The 21759-nt window shown below is 53.1% G+C and overlaps 1 protein-coding gene across 5 annotated transcripts in view; it reads right to left on the reverse strand.

The window, feature by feature from the left end:
* Nucleotides 1-21759, reverse strand: part of EPHB2 (EPH receptor B2) — a 213161-nt gene that overhangs the window by 39463 nt on the left and 151939 nt on the right. For all 5 annotated transcript variants that reach the window (XM_073007717.1, XM_073007716.1, XM_038002726.2 and 2 more), the window contains exons 4-6: nucleotides 21045-21200; nucleotides 19022-19357; nucleotides 428-552 (exon numbers count right to left, since the gene is read on the reverse strand). In XM_073007717.1, coding sequence (XP_072863818.1) covers nucleotides 428-552; nucleotides 19022-19357; nucleotides 21045-21200 — 617 coding nt within the window. The remainder of the gene's footprint in view (nucleotides 1-427; nucleotides 553-19021; nucleotides 19358-21044; nucleotides 21201-21759) is intronic.

Below are 21759 nucleotides of genomic sequence, written 5' to 3' on the forward strand. Positions count from 1 at the left end.
AGGGCGGGCCGAAGCTCCCTCGAGCAGTTTCAAATCTCTGTCAAAGGAGAGGTAAGTGACTAATTATCACTTCATAAGTGCAGCTTTTTGGAAAGCCAGTTTTTCACAACATCAAGCCACTGAGGTCAAGATGAAAGGGTCGTGGTGGGGAAAGGGATGTGACTGTTGCATTTTATTGAGATTGCTGGGCGGATCCTCCAGACTAGAAAAGTGAGATCCAGAGAGGTCAAGGCACCTGCCCAAGGTCTCAGCGGGGAGGAGTGGAGCCAGGTTGGGAGCCAGGCAGCCTGTCTCCAAGGCCAGTGCTCTTTCTCCTGCACCAACGCGTCTCGTCTTGCAGAGGGGCAGAACCCCCAGGCCTCAGCCTGGGACAGGGGCCCTCAGGGAGGTGGGTGATGGGGAGAGCACCAAGCCCGCCCATAGGTACCTTCTCATAGTACTGTAGCTCATAGTCCAGAATCACGCCATTGGGCTGGTCTGGCTGGGACCACGACAGGGTAATGCTGTCCACGGTGCGGCTCACCTGATGCATGATGGACACTGCCGACGGAGCTGGAAGAGAGGCCAGAGGTCAGGGGTCAGGGAGGCATGAGAAGGTGCAGCTTCTGGCCCACCCTCAGAGGTGCTCGGACATGGGGGGATCTGTGGGATCAGAGAGGGAAGGGCATCTGGCTGAGGCCACACAGCCAGTCTGGGGGAGCCGACAGGGTGCAGAGGGGCTCATGCAGGGCTATGGGTGCTGCTGCTGAGCTCTCATCGGGCACCTTCAGGTCATAGACACTGAAGACTTCACCAGCCTTGGGGAAGCTCAGGCCACATCAAGTCGAGAGACAGTAGAGATAGAAACAGCTAATTGTATGTCATGTGAATTTCATCTCAACAGATCAATCAGTCGCTTCCCCCTCCCATTCCTCCCATCAGTGCTGCGAGGGCACTCACAGAGGTGGTTAGATGAAGAGACAAGTAGTCAGGGAGGCTGTGTGCACTGCTAGAAGGATGCTTAGAAATACATGTACTTAGAAATGCTTAGTACATGGCCGGGTGCAGTGGCTCACGCCTGCAATCCTAGCACTTTGGGAGGCTGAGGCAGGCAGATCACCTGAGGTCAGGAGTTCAAGACCAGCCTTGCCAACATGGTGAAACCCTGTTTCTACTAAAAATACAAAATTAGGCAGGCATGGTGGTGCATGCTTGCAAGCCCAGCTACTTCGAAGGCTGAGGCCGGAGAATCGCTTGAGCCCAGGAGGCAGAGGTTGCTGAGCCGAGATCGCGCCATTGCACTCCAGCCTGGGCGACAAGAGCGAAACTCTGTTTCAAAGAGTGGCGAGAAGAAATACCTTAGTACAATTCCCTCATTTGATTTTATGATTGTTATTTTTTGAGACTCTGTTGCCCAGGCTGGGGTGCAGTGGCATGAACACAGCTCATTGTAGCCTCAACTTCCTGGGCTCAAATGATCCTCCTACCTCAGCTTCCCAGGTAGCTGGGACCACAGGTGCGTGCCACCATGTCTGGCTAATTTTTTTTTTTTTTTTTTGAGATGGAGTCTTGCTCTGTCACCCTGGCTAGAGTGCAGTTTCGTGATCTTGGCTCACTGCAACCTCTGCCTCCCGGGTTCAAGCGATTCTCCTACCTCAGCCTCCTGAGTAGCTGGGATTACAGGTGTGCACCACCATGCCTGGTTAATTTTTGTATTTTTAGTAGAGACAGAGTTTCACCACGTTGGCCAGGCTGGTCTCAAACTCCTGACCTCAGGTGATCTGTCTGCCTTGGTCTCCCAGAGTGCTGGGGTTGCAGGCATGAGACACAGAGCCTGGCGTAATTTTTGTATTTTTTGTAGAGACAGGGTTTTGCCATGTTGCCCAGGTTGGTCTCGAACTCCTGGGCTCAAGTGATCCCCTCCTGCATCAGCCTCTCAAAGTGCTGGGATTATAGGCGTGAGCCACCATGCCTGGCCCAATTCCCTTATTTTACAGTCATGGAAACTGAGGTCAAGAGAGGAGGTATGAGCTGCCGAGGTAGGTCCATGGCACACAGCCCATTCTTGAGTCTTTATTTCATAATGCATCTGGCCTACTGTCTTTTGCCTCCTTCTCACACGGAGCAAACCTCCAGGAAGCATCAACTCTGTAGACATGACCCTGGGCCCTTTATACTCACTTCCTGAGTTGACTGTTGATAACAGAGTGTATCACCCCTGCTGACAGGTGAGGACATTGAAGTTCCGAGCTGCACGTGGCTTCCTGAGATCACACAGTCAGTGGGGAAGCCGGGATTTGGACCCAGGTCTGCATCTTGCCAGAACAGTGTTTGTTCCAGAGTGGGACTGGCCAGAGAGGGACTCTCAATGTGGTCCCCACACCCGTGGTGTGACTCTGGCAAGACTCCTTGCTTCTCTGGGCCCGAGATTTTTGTGGTCCCAGGAGGGGCTGAGGACTCACCAGGGTGAAGGGAGCACCTCCTGCATTCTTTCCCCGTTCCTGGGCGGGTCTGTCACAAGTAGATGTCCTGTATCAGCTGATACAAGGATGCTGGAAAGTGGAGGCTGATGCTTCTCCCAGCCCCAAGTCCTGCTCTGTAGGGGCTCTGACCATATGGGATGTCAGTGTGGAGCAGGCCTGGTAGGAGCTCAGGGGGACCTGAACATCGGCTGTGGGGTTTGAAGGCTGGAGCTGATGCACCCATTTCCTGCTCTGTGTCTGCCCCTAGACTGCCTCTCTGCCTTGCTGCTAACTGGCTGTGTGACCTAGGCGAGCTGCCTCCCCTTTGGACCTGGCTTCCTCCTGGGCACCCTAGGCCAGGCTAGAAGATCTCTGAGGCCTTGAGGCTCCAGTGTTCCCTGCCAGTCCTCTCCCTGCAGCCCTTGACGCCAAGGATGAGCCTGGGGGCCAGCGTGGGTCTGGGCAGGTCCAGACTCCCCTCTGGCACCCCAAGGAGCCGTGGAAAATTGTCCTGAGACACTCCAGATGAGGTGGCAGCACATGCACGAAGGACTTAGACCCTGATGAGCCTCTGTTCGTTTTACACCCAGGGGAGGCTGCCTGACTCTCAGCTTGGCTCCTTGCCCTGCCAGGGGCATTGGCCTCTCCCAAGAGGGATCAGGGGTCTGGTTGTGTGCTCAGTGTAGTGCCTGGCATGTGGTCAGCACCGTCGGTGTTTGTGGGTGTCACCTGTCACAGTGCACTGAGCATGGACCTGTGGCATCTCATTTAACCCCCTCAACAATCATGTAGGATGGGGGTCAATATCTGCACTTTACAGAAGAGGTATCAGCGGCTCAGAGAGGCACAGTGACTTCCCCAAGGTCACACAGCTGGCGAGGAGCTGAGGTGGGCTTGGAGCTGAGTCATCCTGCCCTAGCTATTACCCCCTCTGGGTCTCAAAGCAGTTCCTACTTCCCACCTGCCTCCAGCCCCAGTGCCACCCCTCCCCGCGGAGCTGCCTTTGTAAGGAGTTGAGCGTTCTGCTGTGCGGAGTGCCGAGGGTCCACCTTCTTTATGAAGTCCAGGCTGTCTGCCCCTGTCACGGGCTTGTCAGTGGTCGGTGTCCCAGTGAAACAACAAAATCAGGCCCTTCTGGAGTGTCACAGAGCAGGGCCAATCTGAGGGCTCATCCCCTGTGCTGGCCCGGGAAGCACCCCAATCCCCATGCTTCCCCCCAGCTTCTCAGCCCCTCTCATCCAACCCACAGGGGCTGACCACTGGGTCTGTGTGTGGTGGAGGTGGAGGTGCGACGGGGGTGCTCTGAGAAGCTAAGGAGGATGCTTGAAACTCAGCTGCCAGAGATTCTGGGAGTGATGTCCCCCACCCCTGCCTCCAGGGGCCTGAGGACAGTTCTGGGGTGGGGGGCTGGGTGAGGCAGCCTCCAGGGCTCCTTGAAATACTGGGTCTGTCTCCCAGAGGGCCGGCCAAGCAGGTGGTGAGGGATGTGTGAAGGGTGGAGTCAGAGCCGTGCTGTGTCGATGTGTGTTGCATCAACGGAGCATCAGACTCAGAGCCGCAAGGGCAAGGACGGGTGAGGAGTATTTGGATTGCGCTGCTTCCAGGTGTGCTCACTCACCTACTGCTTCATGCCTAGACCCGCACAGTGCCCAGGTCAGGACGCTCCCATCCAGTCCCTGGCAAGGCTGTCTAGCCTAGCGGTGGGGAGCCCTGAGGGTGGAGTCCGACAGACCTGTATGCAGCTCCCTGCTCCTCCACTCACTCACTTGTGGCCTTGAGCAGGTACTTTTAGCCTTGCTGAGCCTCAGTTTTCATACCTGTCAAGTAGGAACCCTCACCTAGCCAGGACGCTGTGAGAAGGCAGTGGAAATGCATGTGAAGGTCTGAGTGGGGTGTTGGGCACCCCTCAGGAGGGAGACATTGTGAAGAATTTTTCAGTTCATGGAGTTGCTATGATGCTAACATGATGCTGGGTGCCGGGGCTCTGGAGAGGAACCTCACAGCATCCCAGCCTTCCAGGGACTCACGGCTTAATGGGAGGAAGCATACTGTTTTTCAACTAAATGAGTGCCTGTCCCAGGATGGGCACCATGCTAGGCACTGGGGAAGCTGTAAGACTCAGAAGTGGCATGGAGCTGTGGGATCCAAGCTCCCATTTCAGGACTTGATCAAAGTGATTCAGCCTTGAACAAGAGCAGGGGCTGCTCCATTCACACTTCTCCTTGGGAGTTCAGCAGAGGCTGCTCCATTCACACCACCTTCAGGGATTTCAGCAGAGGCTGCTCCATTCACACCACCTTCAGGGATTTCAGCAGAGGCTGCTCCATTCACACCACCTTCAGGGATTTCAGCAGAGGCTGCTCCATTCACACCACCTTCAGGGATTTCAGCAGAGGCTGCTCCATTCACACCACCTTCAGGGATTTCAGCAGGGGATGCTCTGTTCACACCACCTTCAGGGATTTCAGCAGGGGGTGCTCTGTTCATACCACCTTCAGGGATTTCAGCAGGAACTGCTCTGTTCACACCTGTCCCTGGGATTTCAGCAGAGGCTGCTCCATTCACACCTCTCCCTGGGATTTCAGCAGGAGCTGCTCTGTTCACAAAACCTTCAGGGATTTCAGCAGAGGCTGCTCCATTCACACCACTGTCTGGGATTTTAGCAGGAGCTGCTCTGTTCACACCTCTCCCTGGGATTTAAGCAGGAGCTGCTCTGTTCACACCTCTCCCTGGGATTTCAGCAGGAGCTGCTCTGTTCACACCTCTCCCTGGGAATTCAGCAGGGGCTGCTCTGTTTACACCACCTTCAGGAATTTCAGCAGGGGCTGCTCTGTTCACACCACTGTCAGGGATTTCAGCAGGGGCTGCTCCGTTCACACCACTGTCAGGGATTTCAGCAGAGGCTGCTCTGTTCACACCACCTTCAGGGATTTCAGCAGAGGCTGCTCCATTCACACCACCTTCAGGGATTTCAGCAGAGGCTGCTCCATTCACACCACCTTCAGGAATTTCAGCAGGGGCTGCTCTGTTCACACCTCTCCCTGGGATTTCAGCAGGGGCTGCTCTGTTCACACCTCTCCCTGGGAATTCAGCAGGGGCTGCTCTGTTCACACCACCTTCAGGGATTTCAGCAGGGGCTGCTCTGTTCACACCACTGTCAGGGATTTCAGCAGAGGCTGCTCTGTTCACACCACCTTCAGGGATTTCAGCAGGGGCTGCTCCATTCACACCACTGTGTGGGATTTCAGCAGAGGCTGCTCCATTCACACCTCTTCCTGGGAATTCATCAGGATCTGCTCCACTCACACCACCTTCAGGGAATTCAGCAGAGCTGCTCTGTTCACATCACCTTCTGGGATTTCAGCAGGGGCTGCTCTGTTCGCACCTCTCTCTGGAGTTTCACCTCCCAACAAAGGACAATTGTAGAATGTATCCTAGATTACAGCACTTTTAAAACTTGAATGGACATAATGATAACCAGGAGACTTTATTAAAATTCACATTGCTGGCCTCCCCACAACACCCCCCACCGAGATGCTACTTCAGCAGGTCTGGGGTGGGGCCTGATAATGTGCATTTCTAGCAAACTCCCAGGTGATATTGATACTGCTGGTCTGTGGACCACACTTTGAGGACTAGTGGATTCAGGGCCAGAGAAAGAAAGTGATTTGTCCAAGGTTACACAGCTGGTAGTGGTAGACCTGGAAGAGAGCCAGGAGCAGCTGAGTCCTGGTCTAGTATATGATCCACCTGCCACGCGGCTGCTTGTAGCTTGGCTTCTGCTGAGCCTGCCCCCGTCACCTGCCTGGGCTACACTCTTCATATAGGGCCCTGGAGCTCAGAGGGTCTTGGGGCAGCTAAACAAAGAGCTCCATGAGAGGGGAAGAGACGAGGCTGCTGAGGAAAGTGTGGGCCAAACTTCCAGTCCTGAGGCACTGGGGAGCCACAGAAGGACTAGTAGGGGTGGTAACCTGCTCCTCAACTAAAATAAGCTTGTCATTCAGCTTGCCATTCTGACAGCCCCTGTACGCCCCATGGTGCCCAGAAAAAGGGAAAGGCCGTGCAGCTAACAGCAAACCACATGGTTCACATCCGTTAACTTACTTCATGCTCCTGTCAACCCTACAAGGCTGGTATTACTGTTATACCCATTTTACAGATGAGGACATGGAGGCACGGAAGTGTAAAGTAACTTGCCCAAGGCCACACAGCAAGCAGTGGAGCTGGGATTTGAACCCAGGCTCACCCAGGTCCCACACATCCTTTCCCCTCCACTGGCTGTGGCTGATGCCGGCTGACCAGGGAGGTCTGGAAACCAGTGGACCTCCGAGGGCCCCTGAGGACACCCTGGTCCAGCTCCCTTCCAACTGCTGCAGAGCTAACCCTGCCTGCTTCCCGCTGACTCACCTACCACCCACCCAGCCCGCCCCAGCTCTGGGAGCTCAGCTGCTGGTGGAGGCTGGTCCCACGCGGCCTTGGGGGTCTGGGCCTGGCGGGCGTAGCTGGCAGGCTTGGGTTACAGGCAGCTCACCCGGGCTCTGATCCCATAAGCCCTGTAACCCCGGGCGTGGCAAGGAGGCGGCATTTGCCGGGAAGATGATCAAGGCGGGCCATGGGGGCCAGCAGGGCTGGCCTTTCTCCTGGAATCCAGGGGGATTAACGGTGGAGAAAAGGGAACAGCTGGATGCTCTCCCACCCCTCCTGCTGCCCACCGCCCACCCTGGGGTGTCAGGTTTCCCTGTAAGTTGGTCATCAGGGAATTCTGGTATTTTCAATTACCAGTCGGGCACGCTGACAGGGGAATGGGGTCAGCGGTGCCCTGTGACCCCTGCAAGGAGATGGAGCCCCAGGGAGTAAGCACAAAAGAGGCTTGTGGCGGAGAGGGGCAGGGGGAGGCCGGCAAGGCGGGGCCTGCTTGTCTGGAGCAGGTGGTCAGGGGCCCTGTTGCCCTCAGCGAACCCCAGTGGGGAGTTTAGCCCCTTCCTTGGCTGAGACTTGGGGAAGGAGCCTTCCCTCTGTGTGCCTCCGTTTCCTTCTCAGGGCATGAAGGGGTTGTATGGGGTGGTCTCTCAGGGTCTTCTGGGACTAGGATCCCAGGACAGGACAGGAAGCCAGCAGCCTGTGCCCCTGGTTGCTGCAAGAGGTAGGGGGGCTTGGGGATTGGCTCAGCTTCCCCTCACAGCCCTGACCTACGACCCTTTCACTGGTCCGAAGATCCCTGAGCTCCAAGGGAGTGGGGGAGAGGTTGCTGGGCATAGGACAGTCAGAGACCCCATCCCAAGCCCCAGACTTGCAGATCCCAGTGTCTCCCTGATGTCTTCACTCCCCATTGACGACCCTCAGCGGCTTCCCACTGCACCCAGAATAAGACACAGATACACTATGGTGGCCCACAAGGCCCAGCTGCCTGGTGTCTGCCACCTCCCTCTGCCTGCCCCCTCTCTCCCAAGACGTCCACACTGGCTGCCTTTCTGTTCTGGCTCAGGGCCTTGGCCCCACGGTGTTTCTGCTTGGAAACCTCTTCCCCCGCATCTTCCATGGCCAAATCCTCCACTTCACTGAAGTCTGAGCTCAAATGTCACTTCCTCCAAGATGCCCTCCTGGACTACCTCTCCCCTCCAGTAGCCTTCTCATACCCATTTTATTTTTGTCATAGCACCAACACTATCTGAGATTAGGGACCTTGTTTCTCATTCAATCCTTTATCCCCAGAGCCTGAAACGGTGTGTGGCTTAGAGTGGGTGCATGACCAATATTTACTGGAGGAAGAAAGGAAGACAGGAAGGAGGAAGGAAGGGAGAAAGTGAGGAAGGAAGGAGGAAGGAAGGGAGGGAGAAAGGGAAAAGCGGGGACCAGGCAGATTCTCCCCTTTTCTGGCCCCCTCAGGAACCTGAGTCTACCGACCTTGTGGGCTGGACACTAAAACAAAGACCCCAGACAATATTTCCCAAGCAGCCAGTGGAAGGCAGGTTCCCTCTCCCCCAGGCCCTGTGCCCACCCACAGTTGGGAACTGCTGCAGTGACGTGGGGCCTCTTGCCACCAGCCAGCCAACAGTTCCACGACAATTGCTTGTCACTGTGCTCGTCCTCTCCAGGGTCTGTAGCAGGGACAGTTGACTTGGGACAGGACTCTTAGAATTCCCAGCTAATCATGGGACAGCTGCTTTTTGAGTGTTTGTCCCTTAAACCTGTAGCAACGCAGTTAACCCCCGATGATCTGTCTGCAATTCTGGATGACCTGACGATAATTCTCACAACCGAATTTCTGCGAATAAAACTTCCAGAAAGTGGGCCTCTGATTCCTTCCGATGGGCCTCTTAGAGAGTGGTATGGGACAGAAAAAAGGAAAGCAGACAACTGGTGCTAGGGTGGGATATTGGTTCATGCTCTGCGTATTCTGTGGTTAAGGAAGTTTGAGGAACACAGAGTCGTAGCCCCTCTGCTTGTGGAGATTCACACTGCACACGTGTTTAATTCAAGGCTCTGAGAAGTCCCGCAGGGGAGAAACCCAGTTAACTCGGTTTAACCCTGTGGTCCCAGGTTCATTTGGCCTCAGAAACCTTTTCTCACGTAATAGTTATTAATGTTCTTTGGAACTAGCAATCTGTAGAACATATGAAAAAAATAAAACAAAAAACTGGGTCCAGGAGACATTATTAGTACTTTTTCCTTGAATTTGAGAAGAGCCCCTCTCTAGGGTGGCAACTGGCTGTTCATGTACTCATTCGCTCTCCCCTGGATCTAGCATATATGCAGCAGAGCCTGCCCGGCGCCAGCCCCCTTCCTCACAATCAGATGGAGTAGGGGTTAATCCCTCCCTTTTCACCAATGAGGAAAGGAAGAGACCGACAGGATGGCCCCACACCCCAGGCAGCAGGGCTGGGATGGGGACCCAGGTCTGTCTGACTCTAAAGCCCAGGTTGGTTTCTTCTACTCGTGGTTACCTGGCCCTGCCCATAAGTAGCCTATGAGTGGGCTGAGGCGAGGTCCTGGGCTTTGTGCTGGAGAAACATCAAATCAACCACCTCCTAGTGGGTTGTGGAAACGTCTTGACCTCACGTTTGGCCTCCTGGTGGGACAGTCCTACCCCAGCACCTGGACTAGCAAGATGCTAAGAACCTGGGCCTCAAAGCAGGTGGTCTGGGCAGCCTACCTCCACCTCCTATGCCTCAGTTTCTCCTCTGTAGAATGGGCAAGGAAGGTTAAATGAAGACCTGTTTGCAAAGTGATTAGCACAGGACTTGGCCCAGATTACGGGGTCAGGGGATGATGTGAGCCACATGCAGCTGTCTGGGTTGCTCAGATTCTCAAGCAGCACCATGAGTAGCCCTGTGCTCTGGAATAGTGGTGACGGTGAAGGTGAGAAAAGGTGGCGTTCAGGGTTCAGATGCCCACTGTTCTAGGCCAATGTGTGACCACAGGCAAGTTACCTCTCTCTGAACCTAGGTTCCTTACCTGTAAAATGGGATGTGGCAGACGCTACTCATTGCCTATCAACTATCCATTCTCTCTTTCTCAACTTAACAAAATCCTGGTTCTTAGCTAGGTACATTGTGCCCAAATAGAAGATAACATTTTCTGAACCTCTCTGGCAGCTAGAAGTGGCCATGAGATATGGCCATGAGATATAAACTGAAGCATGTGTGGGACTTCCAGGAAGTTTCCTTAAAAGGGAGGGCCCTACCCTTCTCGCTCTCCTTCCACTGCAACCTGAGACATGGATGTGATAGCCAGAGATCTTGCAGCCATTTTGGTCCACGAGGACACGAAGCTGTGTGCTGAGGAGTGTGGATCTCTGATGGCTCCATGGAGATGCTGTACTCCTATCTTCTAACACGCTTCACACATGAGAAAAAGAAACCTCCCTTTGGTCTAAGCCACTCTCTTAGACTGGCTGTATTAATCACCCCCCTGTATCTATGCCCTTTGCCCTGTAACTTATGTAGTCCTCTCTCTCTGACTTTCGCTTGGCCACGTGACTTGTGGTGGCCAATGGGATATAAGCCAACACGATATAAGCAGAGGCTTGCAAAAGCCCTTGCGAGTGTCTGCCTGCTGCCTTGGTTCCCCGTGATTGCCACGAGAAAACACGCACAGGCGGACCTGCTGGAGGCTGAGACATGTCGGAGCAGAGTCGTTGCTCCAGTTGTCCGCTCCAGTTGTCCCCTCCAGGGCCACTCCAGACCAGTGGACAGCAGTCAACCCCCAAACATGCAATAAAGCCATGACAAAACCCAAAGAGCTGCCGAGTGACCCGGAGCAGATGAACGACAAACCTAAGAATGCACCAAGCCAAGACCAGCGTCACTGTCCGGTCAGCCCCGAGACTCCCGAGCCAGCTAAATGCTTCTTGTTCCATGTGGTCGGCTTTGTGGTTAATGGCTGATTGTTAACCAGCACTACTGTGGCAGTGGCTGTCTGTTATTTTTCTTCTTGGAATATGCAGCCAAAACCAATCTTAAATGATACTCTAGGTCAGCAATGCCTTCCCTGCAGAATGCTTGGGAGGATCAAAGAGGGAGATGCTCGCAGAGGGCTCGGCCCAGGGAGGGAAGTGCCCTCTCCCTCCATCTCCCTCTCGAACCTCGTGGTCAGGCATGAGTGCACAGGGGGCTCTCTTGGCCCATTTCTCTCTGATCCTCTTGGTCCCCCAGGGAGAGAAGTAGGTGAGTACATGTTCATGCCAGTTCCAGAGGCTGAGCCATTGTGTGCCCGCCCCACAGCAGGGTGGAGGATCAGAGAACACAAGTGGCAGAAAAGGCTTTGGAGAGTTGAAAGTCTTTCCACAAGAAAGCCATGCGGAGTGATGTCACGGAGACCCGGTCAGGGTGTTGGGGACCTGCTGTGGGATCTTGGGTAGCCACTAAGGAACCTCTGTGGGCCTCAGTTTTCTTCTAAAAGGAGGTGTTTGCCCTAGGTGAACTCCAAGGCCTCTGCCAATGCTGCTGAGTTTTAATTGGATGTAGGTTTAACTTCTGTGATAGGCAGAATAATGACCCCCCAAAGATGTTCACGTCTTAATCCCCTGGATCTGTGAATATGTTACCTTACATGACAAAAGGGACTTTGCAGGTGTGATGAAGGTTATGACCCTGGAGATGGAGAGATTTTCCTAGATTATCCAGGTAGCTTGAACGGCATCTCTTGAGTGCTTACATGAAGAGAACCTTTCCCAGCAGAGAGTTAAAGAACCAATGAGTTGGAGAGTGAGAAGAGCTCAATGTCCTGCTGCTGCCTCTGAGATGTCGGGGTTCTGTGGAAGGACCCAAGAGAGGCCTTGAGGAGCTCAGGCAGCCCCCAGCTGATGGTCAGCAAGGGGAGAGAGGCCTCACTCCTACAGCCACGTGGAACTGAATTCTGCTAACAACCCCTCTAAGTAAGAAAACAGATTGTCCCTTAGCACCATCAGAAAGGACACATCCCTGCCAACACTGCTTTTAGCCTGATGAGATCCATGCTAGAGCTAGACTTCTTTTTTTTTTTTTTTTTTGAGATGGAGTCTTGCTCTGTCACCCAGGCTGGAGTGCAATGGCACGATCTCTGCTCACTGCAACCTCTGCCTCCTGGGTTCAAGCAACTGCCCTGCCTCAGCCTCCTGAGTAGTTGGGATTACAGGCATGCGCCGTCATGCCCAGCTAATTTTTGCAATTTTAGTAGAGACAGGTTTTCACCATGTTGGTCAGGCTGGTCTCAAACTCCTGACCTTGTGACCCACCCACCTTGGCCTCCCAAAGTGCTGGGATTACAGGTGTGAGCCACTGCGCTCGGCCCACGCTAGGCTTCTGAACCTGCAGAACCGTAAGATAATAAATGTGTGTTGTATTAAGTTGCTTGGTTTGAGGCATTTTGTTCTGGCAGCAATAGAGAACTAAGCCAAGCTGCCATGTACTGTCCCTCTATGTGCCACGCGCTGTCCACATTCTTGTTAATGTCCACAACTATCTAGCAAAGCTGCAAAGATAGATAAATGACCATTTTGTAGGTGATGGAACTGAGGCTCAGAGAAATGAGATCTTCTTACATCCTGGCTACACAGCTTGGAATGGGCCGTGTGGGATGGGGGCTGAGTTTGTCAGGCCCAGCTCCAATGTCCTTTCTCCAACATGAGCTCCTAGGATTTGCCAATGGTAGAGCTTCCTAAGTGGTTGACCGTGTTCATTACAGGGGGCCTCAAAGGCTGGGGATACCCAGCCAGGCTGTGGTATGGATGGGGCATATGGACTGCCTGCCCCATCTCTGTAGAAGGCATGGGTCTACTCAAATTGGGCCCTGAGGATGCAGAGACACAGGCTCTGTTACTTCCTGGCCTGGGAGAGCGGAGTAAGTTACTTACCTCTCAATGCCTTGCTTTCCTTTCATCTATAAAACAGGATGACAACGGGACCTACCTCGTATCATTGTGAGGATTCAGTATGAAGGGCTTAGCACTGTGCCTGGCACACAGTTAGCACCTAACAAATGTGAGCCGTTTTGGGGATTAGAGTGAATAGAGAATGATCTCTGTGTTTTAGGTGCCTACCTGTGCCAGCAACCTGGGAGGCACCTTGCATAGCTTAGCTGAAATCCTCACAGCTAAATCCTCCTGTAAGGAGAGGGCGAAGGTGTCCATGAGGAAGATGCAATCAGACATAAGCTGAGTGACTTGTCCAAGGTTGCATGCTGGTGAGCAGCCAGGCTTGACTCAAAGCCAGGTTCGGCTGCCTGATTCCAAAGCACAGACCCTTCCCACTACCTCCGGAACCTGGCAGAGGTGGGGGTGTTCTGGGCTTGCTCAGGGTGAGATCCTTAAAGGGCGAAGGCTGTGTCCAGGGCAGCCCTGGAGAACGGCCAAGGGCACTGGATAGAAGCCCTGTATCAGTGAAATGCTACACCTCCCAGCCCCCAGGTCTGCAGGGCTGTCTGCTTGTCATTCGGACCTCAGCTTAAATGCCACCTCCTCAGAGAAGCTCTCCTCTGACTGCCCACTCTAAGGCTCAGCCTCTGTCCCTCCCTCCTGTCCCTCTCTGCCGTGGCCTTGTTTGTGGGTGTGGACAGGCAGGAGGGTAGCGTGGTTCACTCTGAATAGCCGGACTGACTCTTGGGTCTGCCACTGTCCAGCAGAGTGCACCTGGGTACATGGCATGACCTCTCCCAGCCCCTGTTTCCTTACCCCTCAAGCCCAGCCCAGCCTCCTTCCTTGGGGGCCATGAGCACGACTCATGAATATGAGGCAGAAAGGTGTTCTGGAAAGGCAGAGCGTGGTTTGAAGGCGGCATGATGGCTATACGAAGTCAGAAGACAGTTCTGGCCCTGGTGAATGCCAAGGGATTGTGAGCAAGGCCCAGTCACTTGCCCAAAAGAAACACTTTTTTGGCCAGGCGCAGTGGCTCACTTCTGTAATCCCAGCACTTTGGGAGGCCAAGGCGGGCGGATCACAAGGTCAGGAGATGGAGACCACGGTGAAACCCCGTCTCTACTAAAAATGCAAAAAATTAGCCGGGCGTGGTGGCGGGCGCCTGTAGTCCCAGCTACTCAGGAGGCTGAGACAGGAGAATGGCTTGAACCCGGGAGGCGGAGCTTGCAGTGAGCTGAAATAGCGCCCCGGCACTCCAGCCTGGGCGACAGAGCGAGACTCCATCTCAAAAAAAAAAAAAAAAAAAAAAAGAAAAAGAAAAAAAAGAAAAAAAAAGAAACACTTTTCCCTTTTAAGGCAATGAGCTAGATATTTATATATTGAATTTTAGGGTCTGTTTAAAACCAACCACTGAATGCATTTGTCTGGAAATCGAGTTCCCAGCCTCATTTCCCAGCCCGACTGCACTTCTCCACACCCCACCTCACCCCACGCTTCTGCGAACCCTTCTGAAAATGTTCGCTGAATGTTCACTGTGGTGCAGCCCCCTCTAGGTGCCGGCAAAACCATGGTGAGGAAAAGCAGACCCAACGTGTGCCCCAAGTGCTGATGATGGGGAAGACGAACAAGAACTCAATGATCAATGACACAAGGTAGTATTTCGACCACGGGAACTAGAAGGCCCTGGTGCTGGGGCTGGGGAGGGAGGTGTCCCACCAAGTCAGGAAGGTCAGCGAAATGAGCTGAGGCCTGAAGGAAGAATGGGATAAGAAAGCCTTTCCAGGCAGAGGGAACAGCATGTCCCAAGACTCTGTGTCAGGGAAACCTGACACTTAGGAGGAACAGAAAGAAGAATCTTCCCTCCAGTTGCCTCCTGCACTTCCCTCCCCCAGGCCATCTTTCTTCCTGTATGATTCCATCTCTGCTTGCTAGAAGCCTCTCCATTCTTCAAAGTCAAGTTCAAATGCCTCCTCTTCCAGGAAGCCTTCCAGGACATACCCTTTGCTCATTCCCTAGGAGGATGATTTCTCCTGCCTGTGATCTCCCTCATCTCCCCCAGCACCTCTTGGGCCCTCATCCATGCCATCTTGTATGTAGGCTCTGTGTCTGTGTCTTATTTTTCCAACTAGGACATACATCCTCAAGGGCAGATACTGTGTCTACACTACACTGGAGAACAGTGTAGACATGAAGTCACGTGGTCCTGGGTTTAAATATTAGTAGAGGTCACTTAAGTAGTAGGACCTTGCATAAATGACTCTATACCTCTTTGGACCTCAGTTTCCTCATCTGGCAAAGGGGGATAATGGGGTGGGGGTGTGGTGTGGTTATACAGCCCCCAGCTGGGCTCTGAGCAGCTGTAAGAGAAGGGGCTTGCCAAGGGGCTTGGAATAAAGAAGAGGGGGAAAGACTTGTTATAATTCCCAAAGCCTCAGGGCTTTGAGGGCTTCAAGGGGGTTAGACCCGAGTTTCCCAAATTTGTCCGATGGTAAGAAACACCTGAGTCACTTGTTAACAATGTTTATTCCCAGGGTCTACGCCTGGGGTTCTGATTCAGCAGGACTGGGGTAGACTGATATCTGGGTTCTGGAACTTGTGCTTACATATAGTTCTTATGTAAAATTTGGTGGGGAAACTGAGGCCTCAGAGGGAGGAAGTGATTTTCATGTGCATGGTAGATTCGATCAATGACCCCAGTTCTTCCTTTTCTGTGATAGGATTAGGTACCCACGTCCTTTGCCAAGTAACTCTGCAGGGCCCACTCACTGGGGGCAGAGTATACTTCCCCATCCCACTGATGCTGGGCTTGGCCGTGGGACTTGTTTTGACCAATGAGGTATGGTTGGCTCCCTCCATGCTCCTACCCTTTACCTTGAGAGAAACAAGCCTGGGGTGGCTGCCAGTCCAAGGAGAATGAGGAGAAACATGAAACAGGCTGAACCCAACTCACATTCTGGAGTCCTGCCCAGCACAGAGAGCACGGCCAAGATTAGTCAAACCCCAGCTGACCCACACACTAGTGAGTGAGGAAATAAATGTTTATTGTTTAAACTACTGAGTTGTGGGGTGATTTTGTTATGCAGCATTATTGCAGGAGTAACTGACTCATACACTGACTAAATGAATGCTGTTCATTTGCTAATGTCATGCAGCAAATGAATGGCAAAGCCAAGCCTAGGTCTCTGCTCCTAATCCACTGCTTGTTTCTCATTGCTTCTCTGTCTTTAAATTCTGAGGGCTCTCCCTGTATGTCTATTCCCTGGAAACCCCTCACTTCCATAGTCCACCCCATCTCTACACCTGGGTATATCCAGCTCCAGACAGCAGGGTCCATCCCAGCAGCCCAGAACCACTTCTAGCTGCTAATAAGCTGAGGCGTCTTGAGTAGGCAGTTTCACCTGCAGAGCTCCCAAATGGATGTAGGAGAGTTCCCTGCAACCAGGGAAAGGGCTCCAGGAGCTTCCTTCTGGCTTCTACCAGTTAGAAAGAGTTCTCTCTCCACCACCCCCATTGGGGTCCTGGGTTTCTCCAGTTCAGAGCTTTGTGAAGCCAGAGAGACGCACAGCTGAGGCTTTCTAAACTGTTAGAGGTCTTTTCTATCACTTGCTGGCTTTTTTTCTTCTTTGAGATGGAATCTCGCTTTGTTGCTCAGGCTGGAGTGCAGTAGCACAATCTTGGCTCATTGCAAGCCCTGCCTCCCGGGTTCAAGTGATTCTCTTGCCTTAGCCTCCCGAATAGCTGGGATTACAGGCACTCACCACCACGCCTGTCTAAATTTTGTATTTTTAGTACAGATGGGATTTCACCATGTTGGCCAGACTGGTCTCGAACTCCTGACCTCACGTGATCCATCCACCTTGGCCTCCCAAAGTGCTGGGATTATAGGCATGAGCCACTATGCCCCGCTGGTTTTTGAGGGTTTTCTCAGATTGCCTCCTTTGAGTCAGCTCCCTCTGGACCCCAATCTGAGTGGGGCTTAAATGCACCCAGGGCCTCAAAAGAACTACAGTTCAGTCAGTCACAAACATGCCCTCTCAGCCACAGAACACCACCATTCCCAAACAAAACCACTCCTCAGACCCAAACACACAGACAGGCAGAGCCACAGTTAGATGTACAAACTCACGCTCAGATACACAATACCCCCTACCCCTGTCCCCAAGGCCCCGCAGGTTGACACATCCATGCTCATAAATGCATGTATACAGAACCCACATGGCCACAGTCATATGCGTTGTAAACACAAGGTCACCAAACACATATGACAGCACACTCACACATACACAGACTCAAATGCACAATCAGACCCACAAGCTCAAGGTGCCATGGACACAAGGACTTTGCCCAAGGACTAGAGTCTGCCAGAGCTAGTCAATTCTTGCCTCTCATTCTTCCTGGCTTTGTGACTCAACTTGTCTGAGCATCATCTGTGAAATGGGGACATGGATGCCTCCTTCTCAGAGAGGCCACAACGATGCAGTGAGGTCATGCATGGAAAACACCCCTCAACCAGGTGGAGTCAGTTGCCCTCTCTCTCTCTTTTTTTCTTAGAGTTTCAGTCTTGTTGCCCAGGCTGGAGTGCAATGGCGTGATCTTGGCCCACTGCAACCTTCGCCTCCTGGGTTCAGGCGATTCTCCTGCCTCAGCCTCCTGAGTAGCCGGGATTACAGGCATGTGCCACCACGCCTGGCTAATTTTTGTATTTTTAGTAGAGACGGGGCTTCACCATGTTGGCCAGGCTGGTCTTGAACTCCTGACCTCAGGTGATCCTCCCGCCTTGGCCTCCCAAAGTTCTGGGATTACAGACGTGAGCCACTGTGCCCAGCCAGTTGCCCTTTCTCTTTCTATGTCCTTGGCATGCCCTTCTTCCCTTCTGAATGCCATTTTTTTCTATTGTTCCTTTCAACATTCTACTGGCTGGGTGCAATGGCTCTTGTTTGTAATCCCAGCACTTTGGGAGGCTGAGGCAAGAGGATCATTTGAGGCCAGGAGTTCTAGAGGAGTTTGGGCAACATATAAGACTCCACCTCTAAAAAAAAAAAAAATTTGACTGGTCCTTCAAACTGCAAGTCAAATTCCACCTCCTCCAGGAAGACTTCCTGGGTCTGGACTTCCACATCTCGATCCCTGCATGCTTACCATGTGGGCCCCACCCTACATCAGAAAGATCAGCTTGGAGGCCCACTCACTTTCCCTCCTGCAGCCTGGCCTCCCTCAGCTCTTCCATGGACACGGCCCTGACCATGCTCACTGTAGGGGTTTGGCAAAGGTTGCTGAGTGAATAACTGAGAGGCAGGCTCACAGTGCCAACCGTGAGATCTTCTACCCACAGGTAGCATAATGTCCTCGATAATCTCATGTGGCCCTCAGGTGGGGGATGAGGCTGGGAAGCATCTCTGGGACTTAGCCTCACGTGACACTGAGGACAGCGGTCCTGGTGGAGAGGGGAAGCTAGGAGCCCAAGTGGAATGGGGACTAGAGAGAGAACAGGGTGGAGGGGAGACTGCGGTGTTCAGCAACTTCCTTTTTTGCTGTGAGGGAAAGAAGGGTGGTGGATGGAGGATGACGTGAGGCCACCGAAAGGGTTACTAAAGGTGCTGGAGTTAGACTGGAGTGGGCTGAGCTTCACAGAAAGCACTTGTGATCGAGGTTCAAGTTAGGCTGCAAGAGATGACACCTCCGGGCTCTCCTGGGTCTCAGTGAGGCCATGTGACTGAGGTCCTGCCCGTGGAATGCATGCAGAAGAGAAATATGCTGCCTCTACCTACCTCGCTTCAAACATCATGCTGCCCTGTCTTCCCTCTCTTCCCACAGACACGCCTGAGACTCAGTTTGGATCACACAGATAAGGAGCAGGGGGCATGGAGAAACGACACGGAAATCACCTGGGTCCCTGAGTCTCTGAGTGGATCAGAGCCACACCGCTAACGTGGACTGCTCACCTCTGGATTCTCCCATGAGAGAGAAATACGTCCACGTTCTTTAAGGCACCTAATGTTGGATCTATTCGTTACAGCAGCTTAACTTTTACCTTCAATAATATGCACTCAACAAGTGGGAGCAATGATTACCAATACCACCACAATGAAGGGGTAGCACTTACTCTCCCAGGTGGATGGATCACATGAAAAACCTCTGAAAAGAAGAAATCACTCCACAGATGTGAAGGAGTCTTTTGTGAGTCTTGTGTGTGCCCTCTGGCACAGCACGATGGGGCACTACCCTGGCCCACGTCGGAAGCGCTTACCTGCCTGGTTGGTGGTAATGTTCACAGAGGCGAACTGAGGTGAGAAGGGGCTCTGGTCAGTAACGCCATTCACGGCCTGGATCTCGAAGGTGTACTGGGTGTGGGCCAGCAGGTCACTGATGTAAATGCGTGGCTCAGTCAGGCCCAGCTGGCGCGGTGCGTACTGCACGTTGTCCCCGCAGCGGGTGCAGGCGCCCCGGCCCGAGCCACAGCTCTTGCAGATGATGTTGTAGACGAGGTCCTCTCGGCCTCCAGAGTCGCGGGGAGGGGTCCACTCCAGCATGAGGGAGGTCTCATTGACACTGGAAATCACAGCCTGGGGCGCAGAGGGGATGGCTGGGGTGGGGGAGAGGTGTTGGTCAGTGGGGGGCTCAGGGGGTACTATCCCCCACGTGACCACTCTGTGCCCACTGCTTTGGCTCCAGCCCAGGCCTCCGAAAGGACCTCCTTAAATTATTTCTCCTGTCTCCCCACCAGAGAGGTGTTTCTGGAGTATAACTTAGCCTGCCGTACACCTGCTCAAAGCTTTCCCTCCAGGTTCCAACCTGCTCAGTGTTTGTTACTGAGGATAGTATTTTCGCATTTGGAATTATACCTGCCCAGTATATATTTTCGCCTTCTTCCTTAGAACAGCTCAGCTTTATTCACGGTGGCAATATGTCCAGCTAAAAGATGGCATTTCCCAGCCTCCTGTGTTTAAGTGCTTGCCACTGATATAGAGCAGAAGTTGTTGACTAGGACTGTTTCTTTAAAAAGAGACAGACAACTATGGCATGTCCCTTTGTCCTTCCCCCCTTCTACTGCCTAAAATGTGTGTGATGGCTGGGACTTCAGCAGCTATGTTGGACTATGAAGTGACCTTAAGAACAGAAACAACAGTGGCTCACAACTGTAATCCCAGCACTTTGGGAGGCCGAGGCAGGTGGATCACCTGAGGTCATGAGTTCAAGACCAGCCTGGCCAACACAGGAAACCCTGTCTCTACTAAAAATACAAAAAATTAGCTGGGCATGATAGCGGGTGCCTGTAATCCCAGCTACTCGGGAGGCTGAGGTGGGAAAATTACTTGAACCCAGGAGGTGGAGGTTGTCATGAGCTGAGATCACGCCATTGCATTCCACAGCCTGGGTGACAAAGCGAGACTCCATCTCAAAAAAAAAAAAAAAAAAAAAGAACCAAAACTAGGTTGGGTGTGGTGGCTCATGCCTGTAATCCAGCACCAGCACTTTGGGAGGATCTGGGAAGATTCCTTGAGCCCAGGAGTTCAAATCTAGCCTTGGCTAGATAGAACATAGTGAGACCCTGTCTGTATGAAAAATTAGCTGGGTGTGGTGGTGCACGCCTGTAATCCCAGGTATTCAGGAGGCTGAGGGCAGAAGGCTGAGGGCACTTGAGCCCAGGAGGTTGAGGCTACAGTGAGCTAAGATTATGCCACTCTGAATGGCAGAAAGAGTCAGGCCCCAAAGGCCATCGTGGATTGACCATACTGTTCCAGGACTGTCTGCCTTGGGCTCCTTTTGGGTGACAGAATAAATCTGTACAGTTTCAGCCACCAGGGTCAGCTCTGTTACTTACAGCTGAATGTCATCCCTGACAGATACAAGGGTTGTGACGCCATGCTCTGAGGCAGCCCCTTCCTAGAGGACCTTGGGCTGTGATTCAGGCAGCCGCTGCCAGGTTAGAACACTGGGCAGCCTCTTCTGCCACAGATACTACCTGTGTTGCTTCATCTCCTGCCAAGCCTCCCTTCCCTTGTCCCTTTGTGAATCCAGACCTTGACTTGATTTTTCACGTGACTCAGCAGAAGGGGGTAAGGAGCCAGACGCCAGCACCATGGTGTCTGCATGGTGGGAGCACGGCCACCCCAGGATGCCCCTTTCTTGATGCCCCTTACTTTTCCATTTCTCTTCCCACCAGGGAAAGACTGGCTGTAACCGGATGGCACCCAGCCCTCGCTCTGAGCTTTTCTGCAGGTAGACCTGGGACTCGGTCAGGCATCGCCCTTGAGGGCCCCGGGACTTACTTGTGCAGGGCATGTCCAGGGGATCCAGGTCTGCTCTGTAGTAGCCATTGCGGCAGACACAGTTGGTGGCCCCTTCAGAAGTGGTCCGGCTGTTGATGGGACAGTGGGTACAGGCCTTGTCTCCTTGGTTGGCCTTGAAAGTTCCAGATGGACAACCTGAGAGAGAAGACAAGGAGAGTCACCAGGAAACCAGATGAAGACTCAGAGAGGTCACGAGCCACGCAGCCTCACGCAGGGGCCACGCAGCCTCGCAGAGGGGCCATGCACCACCACTGCTGGAAAATCTCATCTCTCGAAGCGTTTGAAGTCTCCAGACCCCAACGTGGGATTTCTAATTCTGCCAGGGCTCCCTAGTTTCTTGTCCCTGAGCTGTCTAGGGCTTTCAGCAATCTTCCCTCACCTATCCCAGCTTGGCTGTGTCACAATCTCTAGAATCAATCCTGACCTAGTTACGAGGCACATCTGAAGACGTCTGGGGCAGTGTGCATGGGTTCCGGTCTTGCTTACTAACGTCTGGCTGGGCGCTGATTCTTAGAACTAGATTCCTGGGTTACAGACAATTGAGATGACTACACGGCAGAAGAAAAGTCCTAGGGCAGCGTAGACAGGCGATGTGGCAGAACAGAAGAGAGCACTACTTTTGGAATCAGACCGACCTGGCTTTGAGTACTGGCTAGGCCTTTTACTAGCCGTGCAGCCCCCGACAAGCTGCTTA

The sequence above is a fragment of the Chlorocebus sabaeus genome, chromosome 20, assembly GCF_047675955.1.
Source record: "Chlorocebus sabaeus isolate Y175 chromosome 20, mChlSab1.0.hap1, whole genome shotgun sequence".
In the NCBI taxonomy this organism is placed as follows: domain Eukaryota; kingdom Metazoa; phylum Chordata; class Mammalia; order Primates; family Cercopithecidae; genus Chlorocebus; species Chlorocebus sabaeus.